We start from the raw sequence: 19,197 nt of genomic DNA on the forward strand, positions 1-19,197 counted from the left end.
TTGAACTCCTAACCTCATGATCCACCAGCCTCAGCCTCCCAGAGTGCTGGAATTACAGGCATGAGCCACTGTGCCTGGCCAATTTTTTGTTTTTAAATCTTTTGTAGAGACAGAGACTCCCTATATTGCCCAGGCTGGTCTCAAATTCCTGGTCTCAAGTGATACTCCTGCCTCAGCTTCCCGAAGTGTTGAGATCATAGGCACGAGCTGCCACACCTGACCAGTCTGGAGATTCAGATGTGAGGGTCTTGGGCATTCAAAGTGGTGGAGACCTGGTGTTCATTAAGCCTTTGAAGCCAGGTGGATCCAGCCCTTGAACACTGGCTTTCCCACCACTGGCTGCATGACCTTGGGTGCATGACCTCGCTCCTAGTTGACTTATCTGTAAAGTGAGGGATAATAGGACCTACCTCAGAGGGTTGTAAAGGATTAAATGAGAGCCCGTAAAATCACACAGCACCTGACTCCTAGTAAACACCCAACCCTAGGAGGTGAAAGTTAATGTGGATGGTGGGTGAGGCCAGGAGAGAAGGAGATGGCTCCAGAGGAAGGGATTGGAAGGAAGTCTAAAGAGGGCTCGGCACACAGCCCCAGGGAGGAGCAAAGCAGGCAAAGGAAGGCAGTGGGAAGCAGAGGCCGATCTCCCCCTCACCCATGTCAAGATTAGCCAAGCTGTTCCCTGAAGGTCACAGAGCCAGGAGGTGCAGTGCAGCTGTGATGGGCGAAGAAGCCTGTCTGGTTCTAAAGTTGATTCCAGCAGCAGCGCTTCAGAGCTCCACAGTGCAGGTTCAGCAGAAAAGTGGGTATTAAAGGCCAGAGGGCCTGGGGTTGATCCACAATTCCTTATTTACTGGTTATGTGTCCTTAAGCTACTGGGGTTTTTTTGAGCAGAGTCTTACTCTCCCCCAAGCTGGAGTGCAGTAGCAGTGATCTTGGCCCCCTGCAACCGCCGTCTCCCGGTTCAAGCAATTCTCCTCCTCAGCCCCTTGAGTAGCTGGGACTACAGGTGCATGCAACCACACCTAGATAATTTTTTTTTTTTTAGACGGAGTCTTGCTCTGTCACCCAGGCTAAAGTGCAGCAGCAAAATCTCAGCTCACTGCAACATCCACCTCCCGGGTTCAAGTGATTCTCCTGCCTCAGCCCCAAGTAGCTGGAACTACAGGCGTGTGGCCACCACGCCCAGCTAATTTTTGTATTTTTAATAGAGATGGGGTTTCACCAGGTTGGCCAGGCTGGTCTTGAACTTCTAACCTCAAGTGATCTACCCACCTCAGCCTCCCAAAGTGCTGGGATTACAGGCGTGAGCCACTTCGTCCATCCTGGGTGCCTCCTCTTCTTTCTGCTAACCCAGGCTGGGGCTTGTATCTCTCACTCAGCTCAGTGGGCATGGCAGGCTTCTTACCCTGTGAGCATGATATTGGGGCCACTGAGGAACTGGAGCTGTTTGCAGTGATGTCAGCTCCTTTTTTCTTTTTTGAACCACAGTTTCACTCTGTTGCCCAGGCTGGAGTGCCATGGGCGATCTCAACTCACTGCAACCTCCACTGCCTAGGTTCAAGCGATCCTCCCACCTCAACCTGTAGCTGGGATTACAGGCATGCACCACCATGCCCTGCCAGTTTTGTATTTTTAGTAGAGATGAGGTTTCACCAAGTTGGCCAGGCTGGTCTCCAACTCCTGACCTCAGCCTATCCACCTGCCTCAGCCTCCCAAAGTGCTGGGATTACAGGCGTGAGCCTCTGTGCCTGGCTATTAGCTCCTTTTAAATAAAACTTTTAACCACTGATTTGTACTGAGCTCCTGCACTAGACCCAATAAACCAAACCAGAATGGAGTCACTCTTGCTCAAGTTCCGTACCACCAAGCCGAAACTAAGCTGTTTATTTGACCGCCAAGAAATCAAGAGAGATAGCAGCCAAATCCCCAAACAGGCCAGTTTTAGACAGCATGATAAGGAAGTCCCCTCTGTGTTAACCTTTACAAGGAAAGTCACTTTGAAACCACCAATCTGGGCTGGGCGAAGTGGCTCACACGTGTAATCCCAGCACTTTGGGAGGCCGAGGCGGGTGGCTCACAAGGTCAGGAGATGGAGATCATCCTGGCCAACATGTTGAAACCCCGTCTCTACTGAAAACATAAAAATTAGCTGGGTGTGGTGGCATGCGCCTGTAATCCCAGCTACTTGGGAGTCTGAGGCAGGAGAATAACATAGAGGCAGAGATTGCAGTGAGCGGTGATCATGCCACTGCACTCCAGCCTGGCAACAGAGAGTGACTCCATCTCAAAATAAATAAATAAAAAGGAAACCACCCATCTGCTTTCTGTTCTCTGTGTCTGCTTCCCTCACCCCTTTCCTGTCTATAAAGCCAGCCTTTTCTGACTATAAAGCCAGCCTCAGGCCGGGCACGGTGACTCATGCCTGTAATCCCAGCACTTTGGGAGGCCAAGGCAGGCGGATCATGAGGTCAAGAGATCAAGACCAGCGTGGCCAACACGGTGAAACCCATCTCCACTAAAAATACAAAAATTAGCTGGGTGTGGTGGCACTCGCCTGTAGTCCCAGCTACTTCGGAGGCTGAAGTGGGAAAACTGTTTGAACCCAGGAGGTGGAGGTTGCAGTGAGCTGAGATCGCGCCACTGCACTCCAGCCAGCCTCCTCTGCCTGGCTCATGAGAACGCTCATTCTATTTTATATAATTCTATTTTTTATCCACAATACACGCCACTGCCTAGAATTCTATTTTATAGAATGAGGTGTTGCCTGATTCTAGAATCACAAGTAAAAGCCAGTGAAGATCTTTTCTTTTGAGGTAGAATCTTCCGGGCCGGGCACTGTGGCTCATGCTTGTAATCCTAGCACTTTGGGAGGCTGAGGTGGGTGGATCACCTGAGGTCAGGAGTTCAAGACCAGCCTGGCCATCATGGTGAAAACCCATCTTGAAAAATAAAACAATAAAAAAAGAAAGAATCTTCCTCTGTCACCCAGGCTGGAGTGCAGTGGTGCAATCTCAGCTCACTACAACATACACCTCCTGGGATCAAGGGATTCTCCTGCCTCACCCTCCTGAGTAGCTGGGATTATAGGTGAACACCACCACACCCAGCTAATTTTTGTATTTTTAGTAGAGATGTTGGTCAGGCTGGTCTTGAACTCCAGACCTTGTGATCCTCCCACCTTGGCCTCCCAAAGTGCTGTGATTATAGGCGTGAGCCACCACACTCAGCCTGCCAGTTAAGATCTTTTAACTAAACATATTGTAATTTTGTTGACACTCCTCTCACACCCATTCTCCAACTGGGCCTTTGGAGCCAGACTGCCTGAGCTGGCACCCAGCTCTGACACTCCCTAGCTGTGTGCCTCCGTGGAATGTATCATCCCTAGAATGAACATCCTGATATCACCTTCCTCTTACAGTGCTTTCAGCATTAAATGAATTCATAGAAAAGTGCTTAAGACATGTGTGGTGCATAAGAAGGCTGAGGTGCTAGCTATCTGCTACTAGTATTGTCATCATTTATCCAGGGCAAAACAGTGAGCTCTTTCTCTATGGTATCTTAATTTTTTTTGTTTGTTTGTTTTGTTTGTTTTTTTGAGACAGGGTCTTGCTGTGTTGCCCAGGCTGGAGGGCAGTAGCACAATCACAGCTCTCTGCAGCCTCCACCTCCCAGTCAAGTTATCCTCCCACCTCAGCCTCCCAAGTAGCTGGGACTACAGGTGTGTTCCACCATGCTCAGCTAATTTTCTTTCTTTCTTTCTTTCTTTTTTTTTTTCTTTTTTTGAGATGGAGTCTTAGTCTGTCAACCAGGCTGGAGTGCAGTGGCACGATCTCAGCTCACTGCAATCTCTGCCTCCCAGGTTCAAGCGATTCTTCTGCCTCAGCCTCCCAAGTAGCTGGGATTAAAGACATGTGCCACCACACCTGGCTAATTTTTGTATTTTTAGTAGAGATGGGGTTTCACCATGTTGGCAAGGCCGGTCTCCAGCTCCTGACCTCAGGTGATCCGCCCACCTCAGTCTTCCAAAGTGCTGGGATTACAAGTGTGAACCACTGTGCCTGGCCTCCAGCTAATTTTTAAGAATTTTTTGTAGAAAGGGGGTCTTGCTGTGTTGCTCTGGCTGGTCTGAAACTCCTGGAATCAAGCAATCCTCGGCCTCTCCAATGCTGGGATTACATTTGTGAGCCTCCATGCCCCACCCACTGTGCTATAAGATACAAACCATTTGTGCACAAGTCACAGGAGAACAACTCAGCAAATCCCCAAAAACTGAACAAACAGGCCGAGCATGGTGGCTCATGCCTGTAATCCCAGAACTTTGGGAGGTCGAGGTGGTTGGATCACGAGGTCAGGAGATTGAGACCAGCCTGGCCAACATGGTGAAACCCCATCTCTACTAAAAATACAAAAATTAGCTAGGCATGGTGGTAGGTGCCTGTAATCTCAGCTACTCAGGAGGCTGAGGCAGGAGAATTGTTTGAACCTGGGAGGCCAAGATGTAGTGAGCCGAGATCTCACCACTGCACTCTAGCCTGGCAACAAAGCTAGACTCCCCCACACACAAAAACAACAACAACAACAACAAAACACACAAAAAACTGGGCAAGGTGGCTCACGCCTATAATCCCAGCATATTTTGGGAGGCCGTGGCAGGCAGATCACAAGGTCAGGAGATTGAGACCACCCTGGCTAACACGGTGAAAACCCATCTCTACTAAAATTAAAAAAAAAAAAAAAATTAGCTGGGCGTGGTGGCCTGTGCCTATAGTCCCAGCTACTTGGGAGGCTGAGGCAGAATTGCTTGAACCTGGGAGGCAGAGGTTGCAGTAAGCTGAGATCATGCCACTGCACTCCAGCCTGAGTCACAGAGCAAGACTGTCTCAAAAAAAAAAAAAAAACCAAACTGAAGAAACAGCATCACCCATATCTCAGGGGTTCCCTGTGTCCCCTTTGAGTCACTACTGACACTAGGGAGACCACTCTGTAAATCACTTTGCCTGTTTTTGCACTTTATATAAGTAGAATGCAGTGGAAGCTCTTTCATGCCTGGCTTCCTTCACTCACCACCATGCTTGCGAGATTATCCACGTTGTTGCTGACAGCTGTAGACAGTTCTCAGTGCTATGCACTAATCCACTGGGTGAATACCTTGCCCACATTCTGCTTCTTGTAGGAGAAACGAGTGCTCAGAATGTCATCATCCTTTGCCCCCGTAGTGCTGGTAATGGGGGAGTACAGCTTGCAGACATCTACAGGCTGAGGTTACCTGTGAGCTTGGTGTAACAGCTGCCTCCCTCTCCAGAAAGCTGCTTCCTTGAGAACGCAGACTGCAAAGGCCAAGTCAGTGTCAACTTTTTGCTCAAACCAGGCCTCTGGGCTGTGAACAGCTCTCCTGGGCAACGTGGGCGCTGGCAACAGCTGCACCCAGGTCTGAGGCTGGTTCTAGGAGGTGTGCAGAGAGATGGCTACAAGGCAGGTATGGGCTGATGAGAGAGTTCCCAGGGAAATGCTGCAGTCTGGAACATCATCTCCTCTGCTCTGTGCTGAGTGCTGCTCCTGGAGAGGAAAGGCCACAGCAAGCTGGTCAGTGGGGGCATGGGAGTCTCTGTGGGGCAGGTCACAGGCCCAGTCTGGATGACCCATCTGGCTCCATCGTGGGTCCCCTGAGCCTGCCCCTGCACAGCTGCCTTGCCCCAGGGTCCTCAAGTGGCCTCACAAATCCTGCCCAGGTTTAACAGTCTAACCACCAAGAAACCGTCCTGAATGGGCAAGGTGGCCCACACTTGTAATCCCACCACTCTGGGAAGCCAAGGCAGGTGGATCACTTGAGGCCAGGAGTTCAAGACCAGCCTGGACAACATGGTGAAACCCCGTCTCTACTAAACATACAAAACTATCAGGGCATGGTTGTTCACGCCTGTAATCCCAGCTACAGGCTGCTGAAGTGGGAGGATCGCTTGAACCTGGAGGCAGAGGTTGCAGTGAGCCCAGACAGTGCCACTTCACTCCAGCCTGGGCAAGAGAAGGAGACTCTGTCTCAAAAAAGAAACAGACCTGCTCACATCCAATAGAAAGATGGGGGAGAGTGAGAAAAGACAGGTTCCAGAAAAGGAAGCAAAGTGGCTCTCAGAGCTGGAGAGCTGCTTATTTTCAAAGAGAAATGAATTTGAAGAGGCACTGAGTTTATTATTTTATTTATTTACTTATTTATTTAGAGACAGAGCCTCACTCTGTCACCAGGCACCAGGCTGGAGTGCAGTGATGCAATCTCAGCTCACTGCACCTCTACCTCCCAGGTTCAAGCGATTCTCCTGCCTCAGCCTCCTGAGTAGCTGGGATTACAGGCATGTGCCACCACACCTGGTTAATTTTTGCATTTTTAGTAGAGACGGGGTTTCACCATGTTGGCCAGGCTGATCTCAAATTCTTGACATCAGGTGATCCGTCCACCCTGCCCTCCCAAAGTGCTGGGATTAGGTATGAGCCACCTGTCCCCGTCAGGATCTACTTTGGATGTAAAAACTTATCATTAAGGAATTGATTCAACCATGGTAAATTTATTTGCAAGGGAGGAGGGAGGAAAGAAGGGAGGAAAGCAGACTGGGTCTTCATGGTATTATTTTGAAATCACCAGGTTACACTGTTAGGCAAAAAAGGCAAAGTGGAGACCCCTGAGCTAGATAAGCTGACACTTGTGCTAAATGGGGAAAATGTAATACTTGCTTTTCTAGCATGGAGAGCTTTGGAAGGAAATACAGAAATGGGTAACCTCAGGGGAGCACTGAGTAGCTGAGGGTCAGGAATGGGAGACTTTTACCTTGTGATGTTTGGATGTTTGAATGATGTGAATGTATTGTCTGTTTAAGAAATATTTTTAAAACACAATCACTGGGGCAATCGGGAATTTATCGGGTGTGGTTCTGTTCCACTACTCCAAGGAGGGATTCAGGCATGTTTTACAGCAGCTCAAGAGGTACATTTATGTTTTATGCACTTTTTGGTAAATTGTATTCCACAGTTAAAAAAACAAAACCCCTAACGAGGGCAGGTGAGCCTGGTTCCAGTCCCTTGGAACCCCCAGGAGGAAGAGGCCCAGACAGGTTCTCTGGCCCCTTCCCTGCCAGGCAAGCACTGAGGTGGAAGCGGAGCATCAGCCCCCCTCAGTCTGGCGCGGTGCCAGGCTGGCCTGGCTGGCAGCGCCTCCCGGCTGCATGGTTCCCCTGTCCTCAGCTGCGGCGTCTCCTCTTTCCTGGGCGCCTCTGCCTCATTGTTGGCCGAGGGGGTCAGGACCCGCCACCTTCTGCATTATTGATGTTCCTGTAAGGCGGGCGGCCCGGGGAGTAGAAGGAGCCCGTAGCCCCCGCGAGAGCAGAGCCGCGGTGGTGCACTGCGCAGAGGGTCACCGCGGGCGGCCAGATCCCCGGGGAGGGGAGAGGACCTGGGGCCCCAGGAAACCCATCTCCTCTGGGCCAGCCATGGGCAGGAACCAGGGCAAAGCATGCCAGCGTCTGGCGAGACCCGGGAGGCCGGCTTCACGGGAGCAGGAGTCGGGGTCAGCCAGCGCGGACAGCGCGCCCAGCCGCGAACGCAGATATGACCGCGGTCAGGCGGACAAGGCTAGACCGGCCGCTGAGCGCGCCACCGCCGGAGGCCAGGGGACCGCTGGTGGCCGCAAGAAGCCTACCGCAGAGGAGAACGGCGGCTGCAGACGGCCAGGGGCTGGGTCGCCCCCGAGGGCCCAGGAGAGGCAAGGCAGTGCACGGCGTCAGGGACGCGGGCCGAGGGACGGCCGCGGGGGGCGCCTGGAGGAGGGGAGCCTGTCCGGAGAAGAGCGGGGCGGCCGCCGCAGGAGGAAGGGGAAGGGGAAGGGGCGGGAGTCCTCGGCTCGGCGGGACCACCGGGCGCCCCGGAGCCTCTATGGGGACACGTCGGGCGGGGATGGAGGCAGCTCCTGTCCGGACATCGAAGCCCGCGAGGCCCCGGAGAGCGGCAGCCAGCGCGGCGGAGCCCGAGAGCTGCGGCCCACGCCGGAGCCTACAAACACGGGCTCGGAAGGGACGAAAACCGGGCCGGAGTCAGCGCTGGACACAAGCAGCGACGGCCTGGACAGCGACGGGCCCCAGGCACATCCCCGGAGCCGGGTAGGGTCGTCGGGGGCGGGGCCCCTGGGAGCCAGCGAGCATTCCCGGGGGGACTCCGACTCGAGTCTGCTGGGAGCCGGACCTGGACTGGGCCCCCGGGGAGCTACGGCCTCCAAGACCTTCGAGGGCAGCTCGCGGTCTCCTCGGGACACTGGGCCGGCCCAGGACGCGAGCGACAACCGGGCGCAGCGGGGCGCCGAGCCAGAAACAGGGGAGGGCTCGACGGCCCGGGCTCCGCGCCGCCAGGTCAGAAAGGCTTTGGGGCCGGTGCCCCCGGCCGCAGGCGAGGGCGAAGCGGGAGCCGCAGCGGGAGCGGGGCCGGAAGAGCCAGCCCCGCTGGCGTCCCTCCTGGCGGTCCGCAGGCTCCTCGCGAGGCCCCCGCCAGGCGCCGCTTCCCAGGTTGTGGGCCCCCGCCGCCCTGGCCTCAAGGAGCGACTCCTGCGTGTAGCGCGAACCCTGGGCTTCCTGAACTGGCTGCGGCTGCGGCTGAAGCTGAGGCCGCCAGAGGGCGAGGGCCTGGGGGCGGCCCCACGGGCGAGTGAGAGGAGGGGCCGCGGGAAAGCAGGCGAGGGGCGGAGCCATGGGAGAGGAGGCGAGGGGCGGAGCCGCGGCAAAGCGGATAAAGGGCGGGGCCACGAGAGCGGGGACGAAGGGCGGGGCTGCGGGAAGGAGAACGATGGGCGAGTCCAAAGGAAAGCAGACGAGGGGCGGGGCTACGGGAGAGCGGATGAGGGGCGGGGCCACGAGAGAGGGGACAAGGGGCGGGGCCGCGGGAGAGCGGACGAGGGGCGGGGCCATGAGCCCGGGCTGCGGCGCCGACTAGCGTTGCGCCTGGCGGGCTTAGCAGGGCTTGAGGGTAGCCCGACGGCTCCCCGTGGCGGCCGCTCGCGCCCCCTGCAGGTCCCGACGAGCCCAGTCCCCGACGACGCTTTCGACCAGGAGGACGGGACTCCAGACCCCAAGTTCGCGGTCGTGTTCCCCAGGATCCACAGGGCAGGGGGGGCGTCGAGCAGCCACAGCTCTGGAGAAGCGTCCGCGTCCGCCGATGTCCCCACGGGGGAAGGCCGAGGTTGGCCTGGTGCAGGAGCGGGGGGGCACAGTGAGGGGCGCAGGGCGAGTGGGGAAGGGGTGTCCTGGCCTCATCTGGGCTCCCTCCTCGCCCTGACTGCCCCCGACGGGCCTTCGCTCGACGAGAGCGGCTCCAGCAGTGAGACGGAGTCCGAGACCCTGGACGACGAGCCCCCGGTGCACTGGGCGCGGGGCTCCGGGCCCCGCGAGGGTCCTGGGCTTGGCACCGCCGTGCTGCTGCCCCGACTCGCCCTGGAGACCCGCCGGCAGCGGGAGGGAGACCTGGGCCCGCGCGGGTGCCTGAGGGAGCGGTGGGAGCCCGAGGATGAGGCCGAGGCGGTGCTGGAGTGGGATCTGGAGCTGAGCCTCGGGCCGGGCCTGGAGACGCCGCCCTTCCCCGGTGCCGAGGGCAGTAGCCTCGCAGACAGCCTGGAAGACGCTGAGGACCTGGCCCGGCTGCGGTGAGCGGGCGCGGTGCCAAATCTGCCAGCCTTGGCTCACAGTTCCTCATACCCCACTCTGCCCTCATCTGTATGAATTGCGTGGAGACCCTTATTGAATCCTTAGAAGGATGGGCTTGAACCCTTCTGGCAGGAAGGGGCAGGTGAGGGGCCACAGGTGCTACTCCCCAGGACTGCCTTTCTAATTAGTACAAAGTTTCCCTCGGGTCAGCGCCAGCCCTGCTTGTAGCCCCCATTTTATGGATCAGGCTCTAGGAGGTTAAATGATTTGCTGGAGGTGTCCCTGCAGTGGGTGGCAGAGCTAACCCACAGCCTCCTGCAGCCACAACCTGTTGTCCCCACAGGCTGGTGTGTGACAGCTCTGTGCTGCTGTGCCTCAAGAAGAGATTTCACCTGGGCCGCATCTATGTATGGGGGGCCATGGGGAGGGACAGTGTGCTGGGATCCCCTTTTCTCTGGGGCAGAGGGCTCCCCGGCACCCCTGGAGCTTCTCCTTCCTCTTCCTCCTGGGCTGGGCAGTGAACCCTCTCTGGAGCCCTGCCGAGCAGGGCTGGGGGACTGGGCTCCGTTTGCACCCCCCATGCCCCCTCCACACGCTGTTGAGAGCTTCTTTTCCTCCCCAGACCTTTGGGGGGCCCCTCCTGCTCGCTCTGAACCCCCACCGGCCCTTGCCTCTCTTCTCATCTGAGGTCCAGGCCAGCTACCACCCAGGGAAGGCCCCCAGCACCACCCCGTATGTGACTCTGCCTCATTGACCCTCTGCTCACCTCCCAGGCAGCCCAGTCCCTGCATGTTCCCTTGACTGGGGTCCCAGGGCCTGTGAGCACCTCTGCTACACCTTGGAGGGTCCCAGGTCCCCATGTCTGGCAGCCTTCTCATCACCCTCAGGCACATCTTTGCCATCGTGGCATCAGCCTATGACCTGGCTCAGAATACTGGGCAGGACCCCTGCATCCTCCTGCGGTGAGTGGTGGCTGTCCTGCATGGCTGAACCCACAGGCCACCCTGAGGGTTGGTGGGGTGTGGCTGAGGTCTGCACTCGAAGCCACTGGTCTTCTCCACCGCCGGGCTATAGTTCTGGGTTTCTTAGGCTGAGCTCCCGGCTGAAATCATCGCATGAGCCCCTGGAATCTGAAATCTTGGGGACTTTTTTCTGTTGGGTCTCTCCCTGCCCTGGGGCTATCTTTCCTCATTTCTGGGGGTCTCCCCAGGCTAGCTGTCACTTCTTGTGGCACATCCCACTTCCTGGGTTCAGTGGGGTGGTCTTATGTGCCCCTCCCTGGAGACCCTACCAACCAACACACCTTAGCTCTTCCCAGTGCAGTGGGCACAGCGGCTCAGGGAAGACGGAAGCCGCCAAAAAGATCGTGCAGTTCCTAAGCAGCCTGAAGCAGGATCAGACGGGGAACCGAGGATGTCAGGTGAGGGCCAGGATAGAGGCGCCTCATAGGCTGAGCTGGCCATCTGTCCTCTCTCCAGGGTATAGCTGACCATGTCTGAGGGACCATCTTTCTCCTTTCAGCCAGTAGAGGGGTGGTCTACAGGCCTCTGGTGTCTCCTGGGGTCAGCTGCAGGCACTGCTCTTTCTGATGTGACTGACGCCTTCCTGAACCTGCCCCTAGCTGGGATGCCTGCTGGTGGGGGCTACTGCTGCCCAGGGATGCTTGAATGCCCCTCCCTGTACAGGTGGAGGATGTGCTGCCCATGCTCAGCAGCTTTGGCCACGCCAAGACCACCCTCAATGCCAATGCCAGCCGCTTCGGCCAGGTCTTCTGCCTCTACCTACAGCAGTGAGTGGCAGGATTACAGGGGCACCTATGATCACTTACCCTGGCTGGGTCCTTGGTCTGCTTCCCTGGGGTCCAGCCCTGGTGGGGCTTCTTCTGCCCAGGGCCCCTGGGTGGTCTGCGTCCTGGGCACTCCCACCAGTCTTCTGTGCCCACAGAGGGGTCATCGTGGGAGCCTGTGTGTCTCATTATCTACTTGAGACCTCCAGGGTGGTGTTTCAGGTAAGGGTGGCCCTTCTGTTCACCACTCCCCAGTTCCCAGAGTAGGAAAGGCAGAGGGGGCTGCTGACCCCCCAGGCCACTGAGTCCCTAAGCCAGTCCTGCCCCCAAGGCCCAGGCTGAGCGGAGCTTCCATGTCTTTTACGAGCTGCTGGCAGGGCTGGACTCCGTGGAGCGGGAACGGCTCTCCCTGCAAGGACCAGAGACTTACTACTACCTCAACCAGGTAGGGGGTGCCCTTGCGGTGCAGCGGGGAGAAGGCCTGCCCAGAGAAGGATCTTGGCCCAGAAGTCTGAGAGGCAGCCGGAGTAGAGGGAGGCTATGGGGTGGGGGGGCAGCCCTGCCCCCTCACGCCTGCTGTGCTCTGCAGGGCCAGGCCTGTAGGCTCCAAGGCAAGGAGGATGCCCAGGACTTTGAGGGGCTGGTAAAGGCACTGCAGGGGCTGGGCTTGTGCCCAGAGGAGTTGAATGCCGTCTGGGCCGTGCTGGCCGCCATCCTGCAGCTGGGCAACATCTGCTTCTCCTCCTCAGAGGTGGGCTCCCCCATGGGCAGGGGCCATCCGGGTGCTGGGTCTGCAGAATCAGGGCAGTGGTGATGATGCCAGGCACTTGTGTGTAGGAGACTTTCCAGAGCACTGGGCTGCCCTGGAAAGCTGGCAGATCCCCGCCACGTAGCTACGAAAGCTGAGACCTGGAGCGCCTTTGTGTCTCCCAATGTCTGCCACCCCTGACAACATCTGGCATTAGATGAGCAGCTATGGCCAGGAATGGGGGCTCACACCTGTGGTCCTAGCACTCTGGGATGCCGAGGCAGGAGGATTGTGTGAAGCCAGGAGTTTGAGACCAGCCTATGCAACTAGAGAGACTCCATCTCTGTCTCCCTTTTTATTTTTATTTTTATTTTTTATTTTTTATTTTATTTTATTTTTTTTTGAGACGGAGTTTCGCTCTTGTTACCCAGGCTGGAGTGCAATGGCGCGATCTTGGCTCACCGCAACCTCCGCCTCCTGGGTTCAGGCAATTCTCCTACCTCAGCCTCCTGAGTAGCTGGGATTACAGGCACGTACCACCATGCCCAGGTAACTTTTTGTATTTTTAGTAGAGACGGGGTTTCACCATGTTGACCAGGATGGTCTCGATCTCTTGACCTCGTGATCCACCCGCCTCAGCCTCCCAAAGTGCTGGGATTACAGGCTTGAGCCACCGCGCCTGGCCCTTTTTATTTTTAAATAAAGTCTGGGCGTGGTGGCTCACACCTGTAATCCTAGCACTTTGGGAGGCCAAGGCAGGCAGATCCCTTGAAGTCAGGAGTTTGAGACCAGCCTGCCCAGCATGCTGAAACCCTGTCTCTAGTAAAAATACAAAAACTAGCTGGGTGTGGTGGCTCACACCTGTAATCCCAGCATTTTGGAAGGCTGAGGTGGGCAGATCACTTGATGTCAGGAGTTTGAGACCAGCCTGGCCAGCATGGCAAAACGCCATCTCTACTGAAAATACAAAAGTTAGCTGGGCGTGGTGGCGCACGCCTATAATCCCAGCTACTCAGGAGGCCGAGGCAGGAGAATCACTTGAACCCGGGAAGCAGAGGTTGCAATGAGCTGGGATTGCACCACTGCACTCCAGCCTGGGCAACAGAGTGAAACTTGGTCTCAGAAAAAAAAAAAAAAAAAATTAGCTGGGCATGGTGGCATGCACCTGTAGTCCCAGCTACTGGGGAGGCTGAGGTGGAAGAATTACCTGAGCCCGGGAGGTGGAGGTTTCGGTGAGCCAAGATTGTGCCACTACACTCAATCCTGGGTGACAGAGTGAGACCCTGTCTCAAAAAAACAACAAAAAAGAAGTAAATAAGCAACTATTAGGTGTCCAGCACTGTGCAAATCACCTTGTATTTGTTTTCTAAGTTAGTTTGCTGGACAATCCCCTAGCAAGGGTCACTGCTTTCCCTTTAGCAGTGAGGCCATGGGGGCAGGAAGGAAGGGGCCTGGCCAGAGCCATCTGAAGAGGGAAAGTAGGACTTGTTCCCAGGGCCCTGGGAACCAGAACCGGGCTCCTAACGGCCCAGATTCCCTCATGTGACACATCTCCCTTTGGGTGGTAGGGCCACGTGCCAGGCAAAGCCCAGCTTGCCAAGGGAGTGTGTCCATTCCTGAAGCAGAGCTCTCCCTGTCCCTCCATCTCTGTGTAGCATGAGTCCCAGGAGGTGGCTGCTGTGTCCAGCTGGGCCGAGATCCACACAGCAGCCCGGCTGCTGCGGGTACCACCAGAGCGCCTGGAGGCGGCTATCACCAGGAGGGTCACGGTGAGCCCAAGGGTCCTGGGGAGAGGGGCCCAGCTTGGCCAACCCGCAGGCTGAGTAAGCACCATGAGGGCTGCGGGCCTGACGTAACAGCTGTGCCTCCTCTGCCCTCTAGGAGACACCCTATGGCCAGGTCTCACGATCCCTGCCTGTGGAAAGCGCCGTTGATGCCAGGTGGCCCTGGAGACGGGTGAGAGCCGGAGCAGGGCACGGGGCACAGCTCTATGTGGCTCACCTGTCCCTCGTGCCCACAGGGACGCCCTGGCCAAGGCCCTGTACTCACGGCTCTTCCACCGGCTTCTGAAGAGGACCAACATGTGGCTGGCACCACCAGGGGAGGGAAGCAGCATTGGCACCATCACTGTCGTGGATGCCTACGGCTTTGAGGTCACCCCTTGGGGTGGGGTCCAGGACAGGGGGCGCTCATATAATTCAGATGGATTTCTGGGACCCCCACAGCTCCAGCTCTCCCTGGGGGCGCTTGAGAAGTACTTGTGTGTCGGGCAGGGGGCCTTCAGGGCTCCTTGTGCATCTACTGGGCTGAGCCTGCTGGGTGGGGCGCAGGGATGGACAGGAAAAGTTGCAGGCCTGCCGCTGGGGCTTTAGAATCTCTTGAGGACTCAGGCTGGCTGCATGCCTTAAGGGGTCTTGCTTCCACATATCTCCAGAGGACGAGGCCTCCGCCTCACACCCACATTCTTCCAAGCATGGCCTCTGCTCCCTTCTCTGGTCCCCAGCTGAGCAGCCTGAGCCGCCTGGGCCCAGAGTGACCCTGGCTTCTCTGGGATGACTGGGGCCAGCCCCGGCACCATCCTGTCCTCCTGCTGGGATGAGTTGCTTAGTGCAGCAGACAGGAGCAGAGGCTTGAACAGGTCCTGCCACTTACTAGCCGTGTGGCCCTGAGCAAGTGAATGAACCTGTCTGAGGTCCAGCATTCCCGTCTGTAAAGTAGAAACCCTAACAGGGCCTGTCTCGTGAGTTTCATGAGAGAGCTGTGTGCTCCAGGGCAGCCATTCTGGCCCACTCTGGCTGGTCCTGCCTTTGGTGTGGCCTGTCCTGCCTGGTCTTGCAGACACAGGAGCCTCAAAGGCAGTGGAAGGCAGAGGCCCCAGCGTAGGCCTGCCCACAGCCCCACCTCCCCCACGCCAGGCGGAGAGGGAAGAGGGAGAGTCCCCAGTCACTCTGAGTCAGCAGAGGCTCTGCACCCCTTCACAGAGGATCCTGCTGCCTCAGTACAGCCAGGAGGGGGCTGGAGGGAGAGGAGGTGGCCCCTGCAGTCAGTCCCTGGATGGGCACTATCCATGGCCTGCTGTTCTGCCCCAGGCTCCCTAGTGGGTTCTTGTGACTGTGCCCTCCCTACAGCTGAGCTTCTGTGTGTGTGTTTCAAGGGTGCACAGGCTGCACAAGGCTTCCTAGTAGAGTGCTGAGGGAACAGAAGAAGGAGCCTGTAATCCCTATTAGAGGAAGGATGGAAGGCTTCCCAGAGGCAGCAGCCTGGAGCCCTGCTCATGAGGATGCGGGACTCTGATAGCCAGCCTGATAGTAGGGAAAGGTGTCTTCCAGGCCACAGGATGGCCGTGACAAGAGGCCTGAAGGCTCCCAGGAGTGCTGCAGCAGAGGGCAGGGGTGCGGGCAGATAGAGGGATGTGTGGCTAGGCAGGGCTGAGGTAGCCCGTGTGCTGTGCGGGAGCCTTTGGACTTGACCTGTTGGCTGCACAGCATCAGCCCTGGGCATTACTCATCCCTGCGCCCTGGCCAGAAAGAAGGAAGCCCCTGAGGTCAGGGGAGGGCACAGGCCTATGTGCTGGTCCCTGCCAGTCCCATGTACTCTCCTTACTGCCGTATGCCCCCAGGCCCTGCGGGTGAATGGCCTGGAGCAGCTGTGCAACAACCTCGCCAGCGAGCGCCTGCAGCTCTTCTCCAGCCAGATGCTGCTGGCCCAGGAGGAGGTAAGGGGACTAGGCGTGAATGCGGCAGGGGACACTCAGGCATTGCCCAGGCAGAGGCCGTCCTTAGTGCAGGAGAGTTGGGAACTGAGAGCTCTGCCCAGAAGGCCCCTTTCCATGTGACATCTCAGTCTTCTGAGCCTCATTTTACTATTCTATAAGATGGGAGGGAGGGTCATCCCTGCTTCTGCGCAATAGCCAGATGCCGGCTGTTCCCAGGAGGAGTGTCGGCGGGAGCTGCTGTCCTGTGTGCCTGTCCCTCAGCCTCCAAGGGAGTCCTGCCTGGACCTCCTGGTAGACCAGCCCCACAGCCTCCTGAGTATCCTGGACGCCCAGACATGGCTGTCCCAGGTGAGGGCCAGGGTGGTGACCCCCCAACCCAGTGTCGGGAAGGAGTGGAGGCCCTTGGTGTCCAGGCTGTAGCTGGCAGAGCCTCCCAGAGGGGACAAGCTTATGGGATCCAGAGACCCTGCCCACAGTTCCTCAGCACAGTCTGGGACAGCAGCATCAAAGGGGAAGAACCCGGGCTCCTGCAGAGCTGGGTTCACATCTGGCCAAGTGTGGTGTCATGCACCTGTAATCCCAGCTGCTCGGGAGACAGAGGCAGGAGAATCACTTGAACCTGGGAGGTGGAGGTTTCAGTGAGCTGAGATGGTGCCATTGCACTCCAGCTTGGACAACAAGAGCGAAACTCTGTCTCAAAAAAGAAAGGGCCGGGCGCAGTGGCTCACACCTGTAATCCCAGCACTTTGGGAGGTCGAGGAGGGCAGATCACCTGAGGTTGGGAGTTTGAGACCAGCCTGACCAAAATGGACAAACCCCCTCTCTACTGAAAATACAAGAAAAAAAAAAATTAGCCAGGTGTGGTGGCGTATGCCTGTAGTCCCAGCTACTCAGGAGACTGAGTCAGGAGAATTGCTTGAACCTGGGAGGCGGAGGTTGCAATGAACTGAGATTGTGCCACTGCACTCCAGCCTGGGCAACGAGATCGAAACGGCATCTCAAAAAAACAAACAAAAAAAAAAGAAAAAAAAAGGTGAAAAATAAGGTAAAATAGTCTAATATGTTATCGTAATAGTTTATTGATCACTTATATTAATATGTACGTCTTCATGTACTATATATTGATATATAACAAGTCACATGAATACATATGTTCATTTATTAACACTTATACAAAATCCTGTACTAGATAATTAACAGCATGTTAATTTATAAATGATTGCTTCTCCCAGTTCACATTTCAAAAGATTTTGCTAAAACTTGCCCCGAGTGTCTTTGAAGTCCCAAGGCCACTTTTGGAATCCCCCAGCCTGGTTTTCCAGCGCTCTGCAATATCACTTAGGTCCATGTTATGTGACATGTACCACTTTATTCCAAGTTGGGTGCTGAGCCTGGAATTGTTACCCCAAACCCAAGTTCTCATTTGCATAATATTAGGCAAGTTTCCCTATGCATTTGCTGTGATATGTTCATTAGCTCAGTAAAATAACATTGAACCAAGTTACTTTTTGTTTTTATATTTTAAAAAATAGAGATGGAGTCTTGCTGTGTTGCCTAAGCTGGTCTCTACCTCCTGGGCTCAAGCAAGCCTCCCACCTCTGCCTCTCAAAGTGCTACTGCACCTGTCCTTGAGTTCCTTTGTGTGTGTGTGTGTGTATATGTGTGTGTGTGTGTGTGTGTGTGTGTGTGTGTGTTTTAACTATCATTCCCAACTGAGTTACTTTTTGAAAGTGATCTTTGAAAGACTTGTTTAAAAGCACATGTGATTGTGGGACTATTCTCCCAGGAATGATTGCTAAATCTGTCCTAAAGCCCCCCATCCCAATTTTTTAAAAAAGTATTTATTTATTTTAGAAAGGGGGTCTCGCTCTGTCACCCAGACTGGAGTACAGTGACACCATCATAGCTCACTGCAGCCTCAAACTCATGGTCTCAATCAATCCTTGGATCCAGCTAATTGTTTTTTTTTTTTTGAGGTAGAGTTTGGTTCTCGTTGCCCAGGCTCGAGTGCAATGTTGCAGTCTCAGCTCACTACAACCTCTGCCTCCCAGGTTCAAGAGATTCCCCTGCCTCAGCCTCTAGAGTAGCTGGGATTACAGGCATGAGCCACTATCCTGGCTAATTTTTTTGTATTTTTAGTAGAGATGGAGTTTCATCATGTTGGCCAGGCTGGTCTTGAACTCCTCCTCAGGTGATCCTCCCACTGTGGCCTCCCAAAGTGCTGGGATTACAGGCATGAGCTACCGCACCTGGCCCCACCCAGTTAATTTTTAAATTTTTTGTAGAGACGGGATCTTGCTATATTGCCCAGGCTGGTCTTGAATTTCCTAGACCCAAACAATCCTCCCACCTCAGCCTCCCAAAGTGTTTGTTTTGAGGAATCAAGCCACTGTAGTCAGTGTGGGCAGTACTCTTGTGCACCAGGAGAGGGCGCCATCCAGGCAGGGACAACCTGTGCAGAGGCGTGAAGGGAGCGCATGGCCCCTCTCCTAGGCCACAGACCACACCTTCCTCCAGAAGAGCCACTACCACCATGGCGACCACCCCAGCTACACCAAGCCCCGGCTGCCCCTGCCTGTGTTCACCGTGCGACATTATGCAGGGACTGTCACCTACCAGGTACATGGCCTCAGGGACAGGCCAGGGTGAATCATCGAGGGCAATGTCCTCTCCCAAGCTGAGTCACCTGACAGCTGAGAGGAGTGGGTGTGGGGAGGGCCCTTGCAAGGCCTGGATACCTGTCCCTATCTAAGCCATGGGCCCTGCCCAGTTCTGAGTTCTAGGTGACAATTATGGGGTCAGGGAGTAGAAGCCTTGGGACCCTCCAGGCAAGTGGGCAGAACACAAGCATGACACCCAATGACCTTGACGGTTTAACTTCTGAGCCTCCGTTTCCTCACCTGTAAACAGGCATGGAAACCTATACTCTGGCACTGTGGTCAGGGTTAGATGCAATAACGTGGAGATGGCCTGGCAGGTGCCTGGCACATAGTAGGTGCTCACTGAATGGACTTCCCTTGCCCCTTCTGAGTTCTGTGTCTACCTACAAGCTGCACACCTACCCCAGTAGGAGAGGCACGGCGGGGTGGGGTGGGATAAAGGGAAGGACAGCAGGAAGAATCATTTCTCCCTGGAGGAGGTGGCACACTCTGCTTGAAAAAGAAAAACTACAAACTACCCAGGAGTTACTCCCCGCCAAAAAAAGAAATACGAGGAGTTAAAGAAAGCTAGGAAAATGTAAGTCACAAAAGATTTTCAAATGGAGCCGGGCGCGGTG

General features: G+C 55.7%; 1 protein-coding gene across 1 annotated transcript in view; it reads left to right on the forward strand.

The window, feature by feature from the left end:
- Positions 1-7,475: 7,475 nt before the first annotated feature.
- Positions 7,476-19,197, forward strand: part of MYO15B (myosin XVB) — a 36,524-nt gene continuing 24,802 nt past the window's right edge. Inside the window, exons 1-15 of the mRNA XM_074388980.1 lie at positions 7,476-9,670; positions 10,015-10,078; positions 10,294-10,403; positions 10,559-10,633; positions 10,980-11,091; positions 11,357-11,460; positions 11,616-11,679; positions 11,789-11,902; positions 12,047-12,208; positions 13,861-13,974; positions 14,087-14,145; positions 14,226-14,358; positions 15,825-15,920; positions 16,137-16,268; positions 18,414-18,539. Coding sequence (XP_074245081.1) covers positions 7,476-9,670; positions 10,015-10,078; positions 10,294-10,403; positions 10,559-10,633; positions 10,980-11,091; positions 11,357-11,460; positions 11,616-11,679; positions 11,789-11,902; positions 12,047-12,208; positions 13,861-13,974; positions 14,087-14,145; positions 14,226-14,358; positions 15,825-15,920; positions 16,137-16,268; positions 18,414-18,539 — 3,660 coding nt within the window. The remainder of the gene's footprint in view (positions 9,671-10,014; positions 10,079-10,293; positions 10,404-10,558; positions 10,634-10,979; positions 11,092-11,356; positions 11,461-11,615; positions 11,680-11,788; positions 11,903-12,046; positions 12,209-13,860; positions 13,975-14,086; positions 14,146-14,225; positions 14,359-15,824; positions 15,921-16,136; positions 16,269-18,413; positions 18,540-19,197) is intronic.

This window comes from Saimiri boliviensis, chromosome 17 (assembly GCF_048565385.1).
Source record: "Saimiri boliviensis isolate mSaiBol1 chromosome 17, mSaiBol1.pri, whole genome shotgun sequence".
Taxonomy (NCBI): domain Eukaryota; kingdom Metazoa; phylum Chordata; class Mammalia; order Primates; family Cebidae; genus Saimiri; species Saimiri boliviensis.